Source organism: Heterocephalus glaber, unplaced genomic scaffold, assembly GCF_053883595.1.
Source record: "Heterocephalus glaber isolate CG9 unplaced genomic scaffold, H.glaber_assembly_v1.0 deba00001662, whole genome shotgun sequence".
NCBI lineage: Eukaryota > Metazoa > Chordata > Mammalia > Rodentia > Bathyergidae > Heterocephalus > Heterocephalus glaber.
In genome coordinates this window covers 1563697-1582009 of record NW_028258403.1, presented here as the reverse complement: position 1 = coordinate 1582009, position 18313 = coordinate 1563697, and the positions used below count along the sequence as shown (strand labels likewise).

Sequence of the window (18313 nt, the reverse complement as noted above, 5' to 3'; positions counted from 1 at the left end):
TTTTGAGTCAGGGTCTTGCTATGTAGTTCAACCTGGCCTTGAACTCACTATGCAGGCTGGGCTGGCCTCAAACTCATGGCAATCCTCCTGCCTCAGCCTCCTGAGTATTGGGGTTACAGGTAGGCTCCACCAAGCCCGGCCATCCTTTAATCTTTACTGTAAATGCTACTTCCTACATGAAAAACTCCCTCTTTATCTCCAACTTTTTCATATATAAATTCTACCTATCTATCATCTGTCTATCTCTGAAATTCTCTGAAGCAGCTGCATTTAAAGATCCCACACTTAGAAGGCTGAAGCAGGATGATCCCAAGTTCAAGTTGCACCTAGCTATTTAAAATTAAAAAAAATAAAAAGGGCTGGGGATATATCTCATTGTGTTGCATCCTTAGTACTGATAAGGAAAAAAAAGGTGGGGGGCAGGCATTTAGCTCAGTGGTTCTGCTGCCTGCCTCGAAAGCGAAAGGTCCTGATTTCAATCCCAGGTACCAAAAAAGAGCTGGGTATATGTAGCAGCACATGCCTGTAATCCCAGCAACCCAGAGGAGGCTGAGGAAGATCCTAGTGAGTTCAAGGCCAGCCTGAACTACTGGCAAGAAACAAAAAAAGAAATAAATGATCCTTCGGACTGCTTGACCCTGGCTGACCAGAACATCCTGACTGTGAGGAGATGGAATGCTGTGGATCGGCTATCTGAGGCCCTTTAATGGCCAATTACCTTAACTTTCACCTCTGACCTGACACTGTCCCATAAACTTCTGGATAAACATCTCTGGCCTCCACCAGCCTTGGAGCTAAAAATGCCGTCAGAGAACATCTGACTATAGAGATTTCCCCAGGTGCCCTGCCCACCTACCTGATGTTCCTGCTAATGGAGTTAACAAATGTATTGATTTATGAACTTTTGTCTGTGGCTATGAAAGCTCATTCATGTCAACTCTTCCACGGGGAACGTGCCCTTCAGAGTGACATGACTCTGTGTTCCCAGGTCATGGTTATGCATACCTGGCTCAGAATAGGCAATTTCCATATTTCCTGTAAGGCAGTCATTATTTCATTCAGACAATATCGATTGATTTGATGACTGCGGAGCTGGGGATCAAACCCAGTGTCACCCAGGCTAGACCAGAGCTCTATCCTTTGTTGCTGAGCCACATGCCCAGTCTCTTATCTCCTGGCCCCTTATCTCCTTCCCTGTGCCATCTTATCACATTTACCTGAGCCTACACTCAGTCCCTTATCACAGCTGCCTGCATGATGTGCCTTAGCCTACAAATAGACTGCAGTAGATAGGAAGGGATGACCAGCTTTGGCAGAGCACACCTGTGATCCCAGCCCTCTGGGAGCCTGAGGCAGGAAGACTGAAAGTTCAAGCCCAGCGTGGGTAATTTAGCAACTTAGTAAGGCCCTGTCTCAAAATTTGAAAAATAAGAAAGGATTGGGGATGTAGCTCATTGTGAAGGCCCTGGGTTCTATTGCCAGTACTGAAAAAAAATCAAATAAATTTTAAAAAGTAATAAAAGAACTGAAGTTTTAGGGGCTAAAAATGTGATTCCGTGGTGGTAGAGTGATTGCCTAGCGTGTGTGAGACCCTGGGTTTGAGCCACTGCAAGAAAAATGAAAAGAAACCCAGGTTTTGGATGCAGGCTTGGATTAGAATAAGGTTTTACCCTCTGTGGCTCCCAGGCTGTCACCTACCCTTTGGAGCCCGGGCAGCAGGTAGGGAGGCTCTGAGCACTTCCCACAGGGGTTGCCCACAGTGCACCAGATGCGAGAAGCCATCAAGGGTGAGCATGTGCCTGCGTGGAAGGAGTGCTAGGTAAATGCTCCACTGCTGTTCTGTACTCCTATCCAGGATAAAGGGGTATCTCTGCTCTCCTGGACTAGGGAGGCCTCAGATGCTCCCCCATTGCTCTTGAGACCCTGGCCTTCCTCCATTGTCTTGGGGCCAACCTCTGTTCATCTGGGATTAGTTGCTCTGTGTGCTGGAAGGGGAAGGGGTCTGCGATTCAGCAGAAGTATCTGACCTCCTAAAGGTGCACTGATTACACAACTGAAGAGCATCATTATCAGTATCACTATTATTTTTTTCTCGTCCCCTTACCCATTGTCCAAGAATTCCCTTTATTCTTACCTAAAAACTTTTCCAAGTGTATCCACTTTAAAGAATAAATATATTCAGGTGAGGTGGTGCTGGCCTGTAATCCCAGCACTCAGGAAATAGAGGCAGGGGGATCGCTGCGAGTTCGAGGCCAGCCTGGGCTACATAGTGAGCTCAAGGGCAGCCTGGACTACAAAGTAAGACCTCGGAGAAGAGCTAGATGTGGGAGATACTTGCTAGTAATCCCAGCTACTTTGGAGGCTGAAGCAGGAGGGTCACAAGTTTGAGCATAGTCTTGGAAATTTAGTGATTTAGGGAGACTCTCTTTCAAAATTAAAATTAAAAAGAGCTGAGAATGTAGCTCAGTGCAATGACCCTGGGTTCAATTCCTAGTACTGCAGAGAGAAAAAAGTAACATAGCATTTTGTTCCTAAGACATTTGTTATTAATAAGATCTATAATTTCATAATGTTATAGAGTCACCCAAAAATGTATACATCAGGAAAAGAAAAAGTTGTACAAAATTTTAATACTAAATTTACTGAGATATCATGGAATTAATACAAGTTACCTTTGGCCTCTACATTTACAAGACAGGCTTAAAGTGGTGGCCATGGGCTTCCAGACATTTGTTAGTATAGCAAACTATTGAAGTATATATATATATATATATATATATATATATATATATATATATGCAGGCTCTGTATATAATTATATATTGTATATAACATACAAATTAATAATATAAGTTATACAATTTCTGCAATATTAATACAATATTAAATAAAAGATAACATTCATCTAAATCCCATTAACCCAACAGATAATACTTTATTTCAACTGGCTTAATATGAACATTAGTTTTACTGCATAGGACAGTGGCTAACAGAAAACGCATAGAATGAGCTGAGAGATCTTCTTAGATCGCAGGTACCTTATTTATTATTATGAATAAGTTATAATTTGGATTTAGTTGTTTCTCTCCCACCTTTGGAAGAGTTTGAGGACTATTCATATGCTAAAAGGCCATTTACTCAGATGCTAAATATTAGATTTTCCAAACAAAAACTATTCAAAAAGAGTATATTATAAGGGACTAGGGGTTTAGCTCACTGGTACCACACCTGCCTCTCAAGCCCAAGTTCCTGAGTTCGATCCCCAGTACCACACAAAAATAAGTATATTACACACACACACACACACACACACACACACACACACATATATTTAGAGGCAGTCTATGTTGCCCAGGCTGCACTCCAATTCTTGATCCTCCTGCCTCAGCCTCTAGAGTGCTCTGATTATAGGTGTGCGCCATGACACTGAGCTTTCCATGGCTTTAAAACTGCACATGGTTCTGACTAGCTTAATGAAATCTCAAGGTGTCCTGCACCATCACAACCTGGACAGGAATCATTTTTTTGAGCAGCATCTCCACCCTGTGCATCCACCTCCCCTCTGGTCACTACTGAGGCCACTGTTCTTTAAGCCTATTTTACTTGATGGGGACCTTAAAACTCAAAAGTAGCAGTGCTGGCCATTTGGAAAAGCCAAAGGGAAGCCAGAAAGTGCTTCCTGTAAGTGAAAAGGTGAAAGTTCTTGACTTAATAAGGAAGGAACAAAAATCACACGCAGAGGTTGCTAAGATCTATGGTAAGAACCAATCTTCTATCTGCGAAATTGTGAAGAAGGAAAAGGAAATCCTTTGCAGCTTTGCAGTTGCTCCTCAGAACACCAGTCATGGCCACGGTTCAGGCTAAGTGGTTAGTGAAGGTAGAGAAGGCATTGAGTGTGTGGGCGGAGGACATGAGCAGGCAGCGAGTTCCCATGCAGGGCAGCGGGCTGCACCAGAAAGCCCTGAGCTTGTAGTCGGACTTCGGCAAGGTTTCGCCAGAGCGGGGCTGTGACATTCATGAGAGAAGGATGTTCACTGCAAGCAAGGCATGGTTCCACAGATTCAGGCACAGGTTTGAACTGAAAAGCACCAAAGTTACTGGAGGGGCCGCATCTGCCCATGAAGAACTGGCTTCCGCCTATCAGGCAGAGCAGGAAAAGTTGGTTAAGCAGAGAGGATGCCCTAACTTTTATTACAGCTGTCTGTTGTCATTCTCTTATTGTGCTTAATTTATAAGCTGTTTTTGCTCTGTTAGTTGAGGGGTGCTACTGCTTTCCCTGTGCTGCAGGTTACACTGCAAGAGACCTACCCTCTGAGGTCTCCAAGACTTCACTGTGGGTGTGCTGCAACGCGAGTACTGAGGATGGGAAGCAGCTGCCATTAGGATCGTGCTGGCATCTTCTGCTACCACCTGAGGACACAGAGAATGGCCTGGTAGGGGCTCACGTCTGCTGGGCCTGAGGCAGGAGTGGGGAGTGCAGTATTGAGCGGAGGTCCCACAGCTGTCCTGGTCCCTCAGGGACACTGCTCCTCCCCACACAGGGCTGTCATTTACACCAAAAGCAGGGCTGCTGCATGTGCATGTCACCCACCTGAAGCCAGATGACAATTCATTTCTGGGATTTATTTTTCCTCTTTATCAATGTGCAATCTGTCCCATCTGTGTTTTCTCTTACCTGCCAGTCACCACTCTATTTCAGGGATCATTTCAGGCACAGGTGAATCATTGTTGAGAATAGCAGAAGACTTTCTGGCCTCTTTACTTTCATGTTTTAATTACAGGTCCAGGAAATAACAGGACTTCATTTCTTCCAGATCCCTCAGTTCAGCCAACCCTCTGGGCACTGTCCATGCCAGTGCAGCAAGGCAGGAGGACATGGAAGAGCTGGGGGGGGGTGCGGAGATGAGGAGCAACTGGCTGCAGGGTCCCCTTGGCTGGAGGTCTGGAGAGGACAAGTCCAGCTGCCTGGACTGTGGGTCCCCACCTGTGCACCACTTGTATGGGGCTCCCACAGCAGGAGCAAAGTGGGACAGGCAGCTTCAAAAGGCAGCTGCTAACTTTGCAAGGACCTAGGATTTTCCTTCCAAGCAATAAACAAAGGGCTTCACACAGGCCAGGGCGTGCGGGAACCAGGGAGGAAAGCCATGACCACAGCCGATCTGGTTGCCTTGCCCTCACTGTACATGCACAGGCAGAGGGCAGGGTAAGAATGAAAAGGGGTGGGGTAGAGAGCAGGGTCTGATGGGAAGGGAAAGGAGAAAGCGGGGGGGGGGGCGAAGGGGAGGGGGGAGGGTGGCAGCACAGAGGGCCTCTGGTCTTCTGGGCCCAGAGTCCCAGTCAGCCCAGTGTTCCAGATCTGGGTCTGTTTCACCAGGCCTTCATCACAGGCCACGTGCAGTGTAAAGCAGTCCTGGGAGTTTTCTTGGTAGGAGGTATATATGCATGGTAGCTGATACCAGGAAACTCACATCCCTAATAAAAAACACTAAAAATTGGCCATAACCCTATTTAGCAAGCATGCATTCTCCATCTTCACTTTAAAAATTCCTGAGAATTGAGTTCAGTGTTTTCAGTTTTAATTTCAATTATTAGTTTAGGTGCTTTGATTTTCCTTCAAGTATGCCAGATTTTGAACATCTGGTAATTATTCCACAGCATTTCAGGGAAGAGATTCTAGAAAGAGCACAGCTAAAGGGCAGAGAAACTGTATCATTCAGCTTCCTTTTGCTAAGATGAAATACCAAATGCCTCCAACTTAGTGGAGGTTTACTTGGCTCATGAGTTAAGTGGGTTCAGTCCATGGCCCTCTGACTCCAAAGGAGAGAAGGCATGGTATAAGGGCATGGTAAAGGAAGCTGCTCATGCCATGGCTGTCAGGTAGCAGACAAAGGAGGGAGAGGCTGGGGAAAAAAATTCATCCTTCCAGCCACGCGTTGTGGTGCCAACCTGTAAACCCAGCACAAAGGAGGCTGACACAGGAGGATTATCGTGAGTTCAAAACCAGCCTGAATTGCCTATTGAGAACTTCTCTCAAAAAACAAAACAAACAAACCAGGTCACAACCTCAGGGGCCATCTCCAAACCAGGGCCTACCTCCTAACAGCACATTCAGCAATGAACCCAATTGATTAATCTACACAAGTGCAGTGTACCCAGGGTCATCCTGGGGGAAGGAGCTCATGTTCCCCAGACTGGAGGTCATCCGCAGGTGCTCAACTCTGTGTGTCCAGCCTCTCAGTTTGGAGAGTGACCTGTGTTCCTGCCCAGTGCAGCCACCAGCCTGGAGCCTGGCATTCACAGCCTCCTGGGGCCCTTGGGCCTGAATAAGGGTGTGTGAGGGTGGGAAGTCTTCTGCAGGTGGCCTCTCCCCTCACCACAGAGCACAAGGACAAAGCTGCAGCCCAGAGAACATCTTTTCTCTGCCCTGTGTGCAGCCTCCTGCTGTCTTGCAGCTGGACTGGGTGACACCACAGTCCCATCCCCATTCTTCCTGCTGGGGATAAAAGGGCCTCTCCCTGCCTTCTCTATGATGGACTGGGAATCACAGTGGCCCCAGCATCTGCTGAACAATGTTCCAGACTGGACCTAAGACATAGAACTAAACGGAATCCATGGATCTGAATGGGATCCTTCTACTAGAACAGATAAGGAGCAAACCTCAGAGACACTAAGGAGGACTAAGTGATAAACTGTGTTAATTTCCTAATTGTGAAGCTTGTATTGTAATTATCAGAACCAGGTCTGGTAATCCCAGTTACTGGAGAGGCTGAGGCAGGAGAATTGCAAGTTAAAGCTCAGCCTGGGCAATTTACAAAGACCCAGTCTCCAAAAAACAAAACAGAGTTGGGGATGTAGCTCAGTGCTCTCTAGGTTTAATCTTTGAGGGGAAGAAGACAAACAGAAACATGCAAAGCTGGCTAATGTTTCTCTGTGAGGAAAGAATTATGATTTTTTTGTTTTGAGACAGCCTCTCGCTATGTAGCCCACCTGACTTTGAACTCATTGCGATCCTCCTGACTCAACCTCCGGAGTGCTTGGACTACAGGTGTGCACTACCATGCTGGGCCTATAAATCAGTTCTTAAAATTAAAAAAAAAATATATGTTCGATGGCACTTGCAACACGTTACTGTGTTGATAGTAGCTAGAGCATCATTATACCAAAACTGTCTAAATTTTTAGATCCATACAGAATGATAAAAATAGGGAAAATGCAATTTTCAAAATATCACTAAAGTGATATTTCACTTCAGCAAAGCATTAACGACAAGTTGGTTGTTTGGGTGGATTTAAAATAGCTGGCGCAGGGCCGGGGATTTAGCTCAGTGGTGTCATGCCTGCCTGGCAAGTGCAAGGTCCTGAGTTCAATCCCCTGTACTGAAAAATAAAAGGCTGGCATTTGGGAAGTTTGAGTACATAAAACTCAGTAGCACTGATTTTTACTTGCAAACATCACTTAAAAGTTACAGATGTCAAGAAGGAGTTTAAAATAGTATATAAATTTTCATCATGTATCTATGATACAAAGGTTTTTTTCCTTCAACAAAGTTCATATCATACACCATATGGGATATAATTTAAATGTTATATATATAAAGTCCAATAAACAAAATTGTCTTTTCAGATCTTATATCTTCTCCTTAAAATCTCCAGATATTCTTGTGATGTTTCTGAAATTAGACCTTGGCTTGATTTATTAGCAGATCTTGTGGAAGAAACTTTAAAGGATTCAGATTCAAGTTTGGCAGGAGCTGGAAAGAAAAAGAGTTACAATCTTTACCTCAAAGACTTCATAGTTAACTAAACATGAGTTGTTTAAGAAATGAGAACTTGATCAGTGATAATGAAAATTCCATATGTACAAGTATAATACAAAATTATTACTAAACATAATTTGCCTCTAGTTGCGTACTGAACTAATTATCATGCAGGTGACACGACCGTGTGCTAAGGTCCTTGGAGGCCAAGATTGGGATGCAGGGGTCAAACTGCCTCTGTAACCTGGGAAAACAGGTTTCAAGTGGAATCCACACAGATGCTGTGACAGATAAAAAGTGGCACTGCTGGGACACACAGAGGCCTGCATCCATTTTGTGTCCCTCATGTAGGATTTGGGGTGGAGGTGATATGTAAGGTGGCCTGAAGTATAAGGAGAAAGCACACCAGGAAGGAGGAAGCAGGAAGGGGGACAGGAGATGCCTAGCAGGGAGGCAGAGCCCAGGGGCAGAGGAAGGTGGATGGCAGGAGACAAGAATCCAAATGGTCTGAGTACTTTTATTCCATGCTAAGGAACCTAAAATTTCCCTGAAGGCCAAAGGTAAACCAATGACAAAATCAATGACAGGAGCTTTAAAACAAAACTTGTCAAGCAACAGTTTATGAGCTGTAACTGCCTGACTCCTCCTAGATGAGTTCAAACTGTAGCCATGAAGTGGAGAAGCTGAGTAGGCCTCTGTTTTTCAAGCACAGCTTCAGCCTGCAGCTCATTCTCAGGGGAGACCCAGGAGGGAGGGTGCTGAGCCAGGGCAAAGAGATACACAGGCTTTCTGAGACTTTTAAGGTTATGAAACGTGACAAACTGAGGCCTAAGTATATCCTTTAATGGAAATGTTTATATTTTCATGCCTTTCATTTGATGTTATAAAACATTGAATGGAGGCTCTATTACCCAATGAGAGGAAAGAGATGTCATTTGCTTTTTACAATTTATTTCAAAAATCAATAAATATAAATTTAATTCATAAATTTTGGGAACATACCTTCTCTTACTTCTCTAGTTATACTTTAATGCAATTTTTGCTGCATCTGAAATAAATCAAACAGTATTCATAATGTTTAAGTTAAAGAAGAGACATTTTCATGGGAATAGTATGTGTCATTTAGAAAATGTGGCCTTTAAGACTTACAGAGAGAAGATCTAACCTGAAGAATGGTTTAAAAATTACATAAGTAAAATTCTTACTTAGTTTTAAGTTTAGATAATAGACAATACATATATGCAGTGCTGTTAGGTTAATCTCATAGGTACAATAAGTATTGGTCTATTAAAGGGAAAAAGTGGGAGAGAAAAAGTTATTGTAATCCAGCAAGGACAATGTATCTAAAAGTGTACCTTACTACAATTGTCTTGTGTTTTACATATTTTTTTGCCCTATGTTAGTCTGCTTTTTAATCTGTATGTCTGGTAATTAACTTTCTAAATTACCAATAAATGAATCTGATGCTGGCAAAAATAAAAGTGGGTGGAGGAAAGGGGAAAAACTTGAAATGTGTTAAGTGCATGTACTGATTCCCTACAATCAATGTAAATCATTATGTATAAAAAAAAAAGTACTAATAAAAGTCAAAGAAAAAAATTGGTGTATTAAATATAAAGATGATGTTTTATTAAAACAAAGTATGAAGCTCATATTTTATACTGAATGCATTACTTTATAATTCTTTCTTCCCCCCTGCGGTACTAGGGATCGAACTCAGGATTTTGGGCTTGCCAGGCAGGTGTGGCACCACTGAGCTACATCCCCCACCCTATCTTATAATTCTTAGCAGAACTTTTCCCATTATAAAATCTTAATCAGTTTTTTCCACTTTAATAGATTTTTCCTGAAAGTAACTCTACTTTTCCCTACTTTAAAAAGAATTAAAAATTAAACATATATTCTGTTATTAAATTTTTAGCACAGAATCTGAAATACAGAAATCGAGAAAGTGATATTGTTATAATGGCATGCCAAAAATCTATTGGCAAAGATTTAAAATACATACAAAGATTTCAGAAAGTCTGCTTAAAAAGGATAAACATAGGTTAAAGCCAGTTTTCCAACTTTCATTGGTTCATCACTTTCTAGAAATGGAAACAAGGAAAACAATATACAGCTCTTACTGTAATTTTGCTATCTTTTCAGAAGTTAGGAGTCAATTCTTTGGAAACATGTGACTAATTATAGTTTCCTATTTATGAAATGTGTGGAATATGCCAATCTATTTTACACTTTCCCCAGGTAACATGTTCTTACTGAAATCTTTTGGATAAAAGCTTTTTTCGTACTAAGGCTCCAAGGAGGGTGGAACCTAGCACACACAACATAATAATACTTTGTTGTAGCAGTGATAATGTGATACCCAATGCCTTTAAGAATTTTAGGTGTGAAGATAAGTTTCTTTGACAGGTTTCCCAATATTTCAAAAGACTGTTTTCTGTCACATTCCTGCAGCAACAGCATTACAGACAAGTATCACAAAAGTAACAAATGAATACCAAAGGAAACCAAAAGCCTTTATTAAAAGAATCTTATATTACCACTAATTAACACTATGTAAAACATATATCATACTTTTACAAGACTTGAATTAAAGAACTACCAATTATCTTTTCCTACAAAAGTGCTTTCCTACTTACTTCATATAGATGTAAGGTAATAGATTTTATGTCTTTATATCCCATCCACAAAAACTTATAATACATAAATTTGGCTTTGATAAACATCAAATACTTTCCTCAAAAGATCATTTACTTTTGTGAAGAATTATTTTGTCTTTTTCCTTACTTCTTTATCTTACTTTCTGCATTGCTGAGACAAAATACTTAACACCAAAAGTTAAAGGAGGAATGGTTTGCAGCTCACAGTTTGTAGAGGTTTTAGCCCAGAGTCAGCTGGTTTCAAGGCAGAGGGGCATCACAGAGGAGCAATTTTATGGCATGGTAGGCAGAAGGCTGTGAGCCTGCCTTCATCTTTCCCTTTATATCCCATCCAGGTTACAAACCCATTTGGATGGGGTCACCCACGCAGGGTGGGCCTTCCCATTATCCACATCCAGAACTATGCTAAACTAATCAGTGGACTAATTTAGTTACCACACACCCTTAATCTGTATTCACACACTCTAGATCCAGCTACCTCTGAAAAGCTCCACCTATGAGGGCATAAAGCTTTGCGGGAACATTTAGACATAAGTCATAACACTCTTCTGTGTGTGTGTGTGTGTGTGTGTGTGTGTGTCTGTGTGAGTGTTTCAGTTTGAATCTAGGATGTCACGCATGCTGAACATGGACTCTAGAACTAAACAACACCCCCAACCCTGTAATGAAGACATTTTAACTCTAGATAGCAAATACTTGTGGTATAGCTAATTTAAATAACAACCATTGCTTTTTCTTCTCTTAAAGACTATCTGTCAGAAACTGTCTCTGTTCCAGCCATGAGTGGCCTCCATCTCCATAAATTCTCTTCTAACATATCACTGACACTTGAGTACTTTATAATATAAATGACAGCTGAGGGCAACTGCTTTTCAGGAGAGAGGAAAGCTTAGCGGGCAAAAAAGGACAGACTCAGGATGTCAGGAGGGAGGGCTGCTCTGGAAAGTGGCTCCCAAAGGTCACTCAAGGTCTGGAGAAGAGAAGGCTCCAGCTGTGTCCCGGTTGGTGGGAGTTGGGATGGTTTGGCTCACAAGTGAAAACTGACAATAATTTAGTAAATTAGAAAAGTCCTTTTAATTCTCACTTTCTCATTAAATCCATTTCTTTATATTTCCCTTACTATAAATTCAGAATTGTTGTTCCCAGTAGAATGGTTTACTACAGTGGCCAGCATATATTATGAAAAATGTCTTTGTGACACTAATCACTATCTTTGCTGCTACATGGGGTGTCACCAAAGGCTTCTGACCTGAGTCAAGGAACAGGTTAGCGGAAACTGAATGTTGCCAGGAGAAATAAAAAAGCCTGATACATTGCTAGTGTTTACTTTATGTTTACTACTAAATCAAAAGGTATATTCACTCCTTGTGAAGTAATATATATATTATATATTATAATTATATAAAATATATAAATAATATTTTTAAGGAAACGTGCTCCTTTCTCTGTAGCTTCATGTTTATTTCTTGATGAGGATTGTGCTTCCAAGGCTGGAGAAAGTGAGTCCAGCCTTAATGAGGGAAGCAAGTCTGCAGCTTCTTTTATACTTGCCATTTCCAAAAACATAAGGTGACAAAACTGTGCACAGCAGAACAGTGTACTGTGGAGTTCAGCTTATTAGAATTCTCTGACAGCTGCTGGTTTTCAAACTATGTTGGCAGAATCTAAGGTTGCACTGAGGACACTGCAGGAAGAATGGAGAACAAGTGCCCCTTTAGAGCCTCCACCCCTTCCTCAGCCAGACAGTTCTACTTCTGCTTCGTATAACAGTTTCATGCAAAGTTTTTCTTTAAAAAGTTCTACTTGAAAAATATTTTTAGAAAATAGTGAAAGTCAAAGTCCTTAATTTAAAACATGAGCCACCACAGGATCAGAGAGGTCATAACTTGGCTGAAGTCACAGAGCCAATGGCTCAGGCAAGAATGGGCTTGCAGTCATCTTGCAGGGCCTGGAGTTCTATACAGTTACTTCTCTCATATTGAGGAAGGAGTATACATTTTAAAATCACTTTAGAGAAAATATGTAAAACTGTCATGGAGTACAATAATGTTCAACATGAGACGTTAAGAGTAGCTCTATCCCGAGTCACGTGGAACACGCAGAATCAGCCCATGCCCAGGCAACAATCCACTGGATGCCCACCCCCGCTCCTCTGTACAGCCACCTGGTTCCACACTACAAAGACGCAGAGGACACCAGACCACGAGACCACAGTACTGAGTCCCGCTGCTCCCGGCCCAGAGGTAGGGGCTTCTGAGCCGCTGTCCCACTGCTCCTGGTCCAGAGGAAGGGGCTTCCTGGCCACCATCCCTTCCACTGCTCCCAGACCAGAGGATAGGGCTTTTGGGCCCCCTTCTGTCCCTCCACTCCTGGTCCAGAGGAAGGGGCCTCCAGGCCACCATCCCTCCCACCACTCCCAACACAGAGATAGGGGCTGCTGAGCTGCCATCCCACTGCTCCTGGTGCAGAGGAAGGGGCTTCCTGGCCACCGTCCCTCCCACTGCTCCCAGCCCACAGGAAAGGGCTTTTGGGCCACCATCCCTACCGCTGCTCCCCGGCCTCTGTCCCACCTCTTCCAGCTCTGAGGAGGTAATCTGTGCAGGTGCCAACAGCCCCCACCCCAGATGAAATGAGAAAACACGTAAATAAGTCTCAAAACCAGACTTCCAGATCACCTACAGCAACCTCAATGGGAAATGAGATGGAACACTCTGATACTCAACCACCTGGACCCACTGAACTGGCAACAAAAGGGGATCTGGAAAAAAGGAAATCAGAAATAATTTCTCAGATAACAGGAGAAATTGTGCCCCTAGTGCAAGACATGATTAATAAATCTAGAGAGGAGCTCAGGAACATGATGGAATCCCAACATAGGAAACAAGTAGAATCCATAAAACAGATGCAAATAGATTTCCAGAACATGAAAAACTCCATTGAAAGTCTACACAGCAGAATGAGCCAATGTGAGGACAGAATTTCAGATATAGAAGATAAGATTGCAATTAGTGACCAGACAAAGAAAAATGGCTTCAAAATTATAAGAGAACATGAGAAATCAATCCAGCAGCTGCTAGATGATGCAAAAAAGAGTAACATAAGACTGATTGGGTTCAATGAAGAAACAGGAGAGAGTGGAGATGACATAAAAAACTCTTCACAGAAATAATGGCAGAAAACTTCCCAAGCAGGGGAAAAGAGCTTGACATACAGATAAGTGAGGCATATAGGACTCCAAATAGCCTTGATCAAAAAAAAATCTCCACATAGGCATATAATTGTTAAGATTCCAGAAACTCAACAGAAGAACAAAGTTCTACAAGCAGTTAGAGAAAAAAAACAAATCACATACAAAGGAAAGCCCAGCAGAATCACAGCAGACTTCTCAACACAAACCATCAGGGCAAGAAGAGCTTGGAGTGACATATTCCAAGCCCTATAAGAAAACAGCCTCCAACCCAGATTGATGTACCCTGCAAAACTATCTTTCAAAATGGATGGAGAAATAAGATACTTTCATGACAAAGAGCACCTTAGGAACTTCATGAATACCAAACCAGCACTCCAAAGAATTTTACACAATATCCTAGAAACAGACATTGAAGATCACAACCCCAGGAAGCAAAGCAGAATGAAGCCATCTGGCATGACAGGAAAGTAAATGTAAAGAGGGAGAACCCAACAAAAAGAAAAAGTCACGGCAATGACAAGTCAAAAGGTTTCAGTTATAACCATCAATGTTAATGGTCTCAATTCACCAATCAAAAGAAATAGACTGGCAGAATGGGTCAAGAAGCAAAATCCAACAATATGCTGCATACAAGAAACACACTTAATTCAAAAGGAAACTCATAGACTGAAAGTTAAAGGGTGGAAAACAATACTCCACACAACAGGAACCTGAATAAAAGCAGGAGTAGCTATCCTCTTTGCAGATCAAGTAGATTTCAAACCAAAACTGATTAAGAGAGACGAAGAAGGACACTACATCCTTGTAAAGGGAAGAATCCAAGGAAGAGATGACAATCATAAATATCTATGCACCAAACACTAGTGCGCCCAACTATATAAAACAAATACTAATGGACATAAAAAGTCATATATGCACTGATACAATTGTAGTGGGGGACCTCAACACCCCACTGTCACAAATAGATAGATCAACTAGACAAAAAATAAGTAATGAAATACTAGAACTCAATTGAACTCTTGAACAAATGAACTTAACAGATGTTTACAGAGTCTTCCACCCCACAAAATCAGAATACACATTCTTCTCAGCTGCACATGGGTCATTCTCCAAAATAGACCACATACTCACACATAGGACATGTTTAAGTAAGTGCAAAGGAATTGAAGTTATCCCCTGTATATTATCAGACGATAGTGCAATGAAATTGGAGATTCATAGCAAAAGAAACTCAAAAAATTTCATAAACACATGGAAATTGAACAACACACTTCTGAATAACCAATGGGTCACAGAGGAAATTAAAGAAGAAATCAGACAATTCCTTCAATTAAATGACAATGACAATACAACATATCGGAATGTATGGGACCCAATGAAAGCAGTCTTACGAGGGAAATTCATAGCAGTGAATACGCATATTAGGAAAACAGAATGAGCCCAATTAAACAACCTGATGCTGAACCTCAAGCTTCTAGAAAAAGAAGAACTGGACAATCCCAGAGCTCATACAAGGGAGGAAATTTTAAAGATCAGAGGAGAAATCAATGTAATGGAGACTAAGAGAATGATACAAAAAATCAATGAAGCCAAGAGTTGGTTCTTGGAAAGAATCAACAAAATTGACAAACCTTTAGCCAACCTTGTCAGAAAAAGGAAAGAAAAGGCCCAAATCCATGCAATTAGGAATGAAAAGGGTGAAATGACAACAGACCCAGCAGAAATCCAGAGGATCATCAATACCTGTTTCCAGAACCTATACGCCAATAAGATGGACAACACAGAAGAAATGGACAGATTCCTAGATACATATGAATTACCAAAATTGAATGAAGAAGACCTAAAAATTCTGAACAACCCAATATCAAGCAATGAAATTGAAAATGCAATTAAAACCTTATCAACTAAGAAAAGCCCGGGCCCTGATGGCTTCACTGCTGAACTCTACAAGACATTTAGAGAGGAACTGCTGCCACTACTGTTCAAACTCTTCAATGAAATTGAAAGGGAAGCAATACTCCCAAATTCATTCCTGGAAGCAAGCATCACCTTGATCCCCAAAGCAGAGAAAGACCCAACAGAACAAGAAAACTATAGGCCAATCTCACTAATGAACATAGATGCAAAACTCCTTAATAAGATACTGGCAAACAGAATGCAGAAGATCATCAAGAAGATCATACACCCTGATCAAGTGGGATTCATCCCAGGGATGCAGGGATGGTTCAATATACGAAAATCAATCAATGTAATACTCTATATCAATAGAGCCAAGGACAAAAGTCATATGATTATCTCCATAGGCGGAGAAAAAGCATTTGACAAAATCCAACATGCATTTATGATAAAAACCCTACAAAAAATTGGAATAGATGGTCTCTACCTCAAACTGATAGAAGCCATCTATGAAAAACCAACAGCCAATATCATACTAAATGGTCAAAAACTGAAATCCTTCACACTCAAATCAGGAACAAGACAAGGATGTCCACTATCACCACTCTTGTTCAATATAGTTCTGGAAACATTAGCCACAGCAATTAGACAAGAGAAAGAAATAAAAGGAATAAAGATAGGAAATGAAGAAGTCAAATTGTCATTATTTGCAGATGACATGATACTCTATATAGAAGACCCCAAGAACTCCACCAAAAGTCTTCTAGACTTAATAACCAAACTCAGTCAAGTAGCTGGTTACAAGGTCAACACACAAAAATCATTAGCTTTCCTCTACACAAATGACAGACTCACTGAGAGAGAAATAGGGCAAATAATGCCTTTCACAATAGCATCCAATAAACTGAAATACCTGGGAATCAACCTAATGGAAGAAATCAAAGACCTCTTCTCTGAAATCTATGGCACTCTGAAAAGAGAGATTGAAGATGATATCAGAAAATGGACAGACATCCCCTGCTCCTGGGTAGGAAGGATTAATATAGTGAAAATGGCCATACTTCCAAAACTGCTATATAGATATAATGCAATTCCAATTGAGATCCCAGCAGCATACTTCATGGACATTGAGAAAACAATCCAAAAATTCATTTGGAACAAGAAGAGACCCAGAATAGCAAAAGCAATTCTAGGTAACAGAGACATGGCAGGGGGTATCACAATCCCCAATGTGCAACTCTACTACAAAGCTACTGTGATCAAAACAACATGGTAGTGGCAAAGAAACAGACTTGAGGACCAGTGGAACAGATTAGAAGATGGAGAAACAAGGCCAGACACACTCAGCCATCTCATCTTCGATAAAGAAGCCAAACACCCTCACTGGAGGAAAGATAGCCTCTTTAATAAAGGGTGCTGGAAAAATTGGGCTTCAACTTGCCAAAGATTAAAACTAGACCTATATCTCTCACCATGCACTAAACTAAAATCAAAATGGATTAAAGATCTAAATATTAAAATAGAAACTCTGAACCAGTTGGAACAGAGATTAGGTAGAACCCTTGAAGACATCGGTGTAGGAAAAGATTTTAGGAACAAAACCTCAGTTGCCCGTGAACTAGCACAAACAATCAACAAGTGGGATCTCTTCTTATTAAAAGGCTTCTGCACAGCAAGAGAAACCACCAGCAGTGTGAAGAGACAACCCACAATGTGGGAAAAAATCTTCACCTTCTCTTCCTCAGACAAAGGTCTACTATCTAGAATCTATAAAGAAATTAAAAAGATCAGACCTTGCAAATTTAAAGACCCAATCTGAAAATGGGCATCTGAAATGAACAGACATTTCTCAGACAAGGAAGTAGAAATAGCAAGTAAATACATGAAAAAAATGTTCAACATCACTGGTCATTTGAGAGATGCAAATGAAAACAACACTGAGATTCCACTTCACTCCAGAAAGAATGGCTGCTATCATGAAATCCACCAATAACAAATGCTGGCGGGGCTGAGGGGAAAGAGGAATCCTGCTCCACTGCTGGTGAGAGTGTAGACTGGTACAAGCACTGTGGAAATCAGTATGGAGACACCTCAAAGAACTAGGACTGGAAGGAAGTCCCATTTGATCCCGCTATTCCACTGCTGGGGATATTCCCCAAAGAATTAAAAGAATCATACCACAGTGATATATGTGCACCCATGTTCATAGCAGCACAGTTTATGATAGCTAAATCTTGGAAACAGCCCAAATGCCATCAACTGCAGACTGGATCAAGAAAATGTGGTTTTTAATAAAATGGAATACTACTCAACCATCAAAAATGAGAAATTAGAGACATTTATAGCTAAGTGGATGCACATTGAGGCGATATTCTTAAGTGAAATAAGTAGGACACATATGTATAAATACTGAATAGTTTCTCTGGTGTGAGAAACTGAAAGTGTAAATAAGGACTAAATGTATAATAGGTCATGTGAAATAGGAAGAAAAGGAGCAAAGGGGAAGGCAGTGGGAGGGCTAGGGGAAATTATAGAAGGGAATGGGATTAATATGAGAAAATGGAAAAATAGGAACAAAATCTTTGTAAATAGGGAGGACTGGAGGGGTTGAAGGGAGGGCTGGGCAAGGGTGAAAAATAAGAACCAAGAGAGACTATGTAAAGGTGCAAATTTCCAATGATGGATGTCATTATATTTTATATCTAAAATGTACCAATGATTAGAATGAATAATCGATAATGTAAAGTAGGAAGAAAAGGTCCAAAGGGCTGGGGGTAGTGGGAGGGGCAGGGGAAAGGAAAGAAGGGA

General features: G+C 41.4%; 1 protein-coding gene across 1 annotated transcript in view; it reads right to left on the bottom strand.

Annotated features, from left to right (window-relative positions):
• Positions 1-7066: 7066 nt before the first annotated feature.
• Positions 7067-18313, bottom strand: part of LOC101713677 (ankyrin repeat domain-containing protein 26-like) — a 63118-nt gene continuing 51871 nt past the window's right edge. The window contains exons 17-18 of the mRNA XM_021244588.2: positions 8759-8804; positions 7067-7750 (exon numbers count right to left, since the gene is read on the bottom strand). Coding sequence (XP_021100247.2) covers positions 8784-8804 — 21 coding nt within the window. The 3' untranslated portion in view covers positions 7067-7750; positions 8759-8783. The remainder of the gene's footprint in view (positions 7751-8758; positions 8805-18313) is intronic.